Source organism: Enoplosus armatus, chromosome 23 (genome assembly GCF_043641665.1).
Source record: "Enoplosus armatus isolate fEnoArm2 chromosome 23, fEnoArm2.hap1, whole genome shotgun sequence".
In the NCBI taxonomy this organism is placed as follows: Eukaryota; Metazoa; Chordata; class Actinopteri; order Centrarchiformes; family Enoplosidae; genus Enoplosus; species Enoplosus armatus.
Window position 1 is genome coordinate 680856 of NC_092202.1, and position 1645 is coordinate 682500.

Genomic DNA, 1645 nt, shown 5'->3' on the forward strand with positions numbered 1-1645 from the left:
TCTACGTGACTGAATATTTATTTCCAAATAAACAAACACTGGAAACCACATCACATGTTTACACTTAATAAAACAATCATTTACAACCGCACACAAACATAAACCTCATGTTCAGACTCAAACCAGCAACCTGTCAGTCCGTCCCTCAGTCCTGTCTCACTTCCTGTCAGTCTGTCTCACTTCCTGTCAGTCCGTCTCTCAGTCCTGTCTCACTTCCTGTCAGTCTGTCTCTCAGTCCTGTCTCACTTCCTGTCAGTCCGTCTCTCAGTCCTGTCTTACTTCCTGTCAGTCTGTCTCACTTCCTGTCAGTCCGTCCCTCAGTCCTGTCTCACTTCCTGTCAGTCTGTCTCACTTCCTGTCAGTCCGTCTCTCAGTCCTGTCTCACTTCCTGTCAGTCCGTCTCTCAGTCCTGTCTCACTTCCTGTCAGTCCGTCCCTCAGTCCTGTCTCACTTCCTGTCAGTCCATCTCTCAGTGCCGTCTCACTTCCTGTCAGTCCGTCTCTCAGTCCTGTCTCACTTCCTGTCAGTCTGTCTCACTTCCTGTCAGTCTGTCTCTCAGTCCTGTCTCACTTCCTGTCAGTCTGTCTCACTTCCTGTCAGTCCGTCCCTCAGTCCTGTCTCACTTCCTGTCAGTCCATCTCTCAGTGCTGTCTCACTTCCTGTCCGTCCGTCTCTCAGTCCTGTCTCACTTCCTGTCAGTCTGTCTCACTTCCTGTCAGTCCGTCTCTCAGTGCTGTCTCACTTCCTGTCCGTCCGTCTCTCAGTCCTGTCTCACTTCCTGTCAGTCTGTCTCACTTCCTGTCAGTCCGTCTCTGTGGCTCTCAGCCCATTAGTTCTTACCGCAGACGTCAATCTTTAAAACTAGCTTTAATCAGGAGGAAATAGTGCATTTGTTGGGGACTATTTTCAGCGGCGGATGAATCCACATGTGGTGCTCTAGTGAGTATTTGGGGCAGCAGGACGGTGTTACAGTGTGTGTTCATGGTGAACAGTGAGGCTCACTGATGGGTTTTAATAATAATAAGAAGAAGAACAACAATAATAATAATAATAACATATATCAGGCTGTGATACACTGTGAAACACTGTCAGTAGATACATTCACTGCTGCTTCGAGTTAGTGTTCTTTCACTCAGCTGCGTCAAAGGAAATCAGATTTCAGACAGACAGCAGCAAAACCTGCAGAGGGCGCTGTTACTGTGACTGTGACACCAGGAGTCCTCAGCAACCAATTTATTTCCTTCTATATCAGGAAAGAAAAGAGACGCCTTTATTTTTCAGAACAGTGCTATTTTTTTGTTGTTGATTAAAATAAAAAAAATAAAAGCGCTGCCATAACAAGTAAATGATCCTTGATAATATGAAGCAGAAGATTTTGGGAAATAAGGAAGGAGTTTTTGGACAGGCCCAGCTGCAGAGCGGACTCTGAAGACCTTCAGGTCTCTCAGGTGGTGTTCCTTCTCCTCATCAGAGCCAGCCCCGACCTGAAGGATCCCCCCCTGCTGGACAACAGAGAGGAATGAGCGTCCCTCATGTTGTCTCTGAACGTCCTGGTGGAGTAATAATACAGCAGCGGGTTGACCACACTGTTGGACGCCGCCAGACACAGCGTCACCACCACCGCCCGCTGCAGCACCACCGTGAC

The 1645-nt window shown here is 48.0% G+C and overlaps 1 protein-coding gene across 1 annotated transcript in view; it reads right to left on the reverse strand.

Annotated features, from left to right (window-relative positions):
* Nucleotides 1-1645, reverse strand: part of LOC139305566 (cysteinyl leukotriene receptor 2-like) — an 8405-nt gene continuing 6760 nt past the window's right edge. Inside the window, exon 5 of the mRNA XM_070929447.1 lies at nt 1-1645. This exon is cut by the window's right edge and continues 322 nt beyond it. Coding sequence (XP_070785548.1) covers nt 1445-1645 — 201 coding nt within the window. The 3' untranslated portion in view covers nt 1-1444.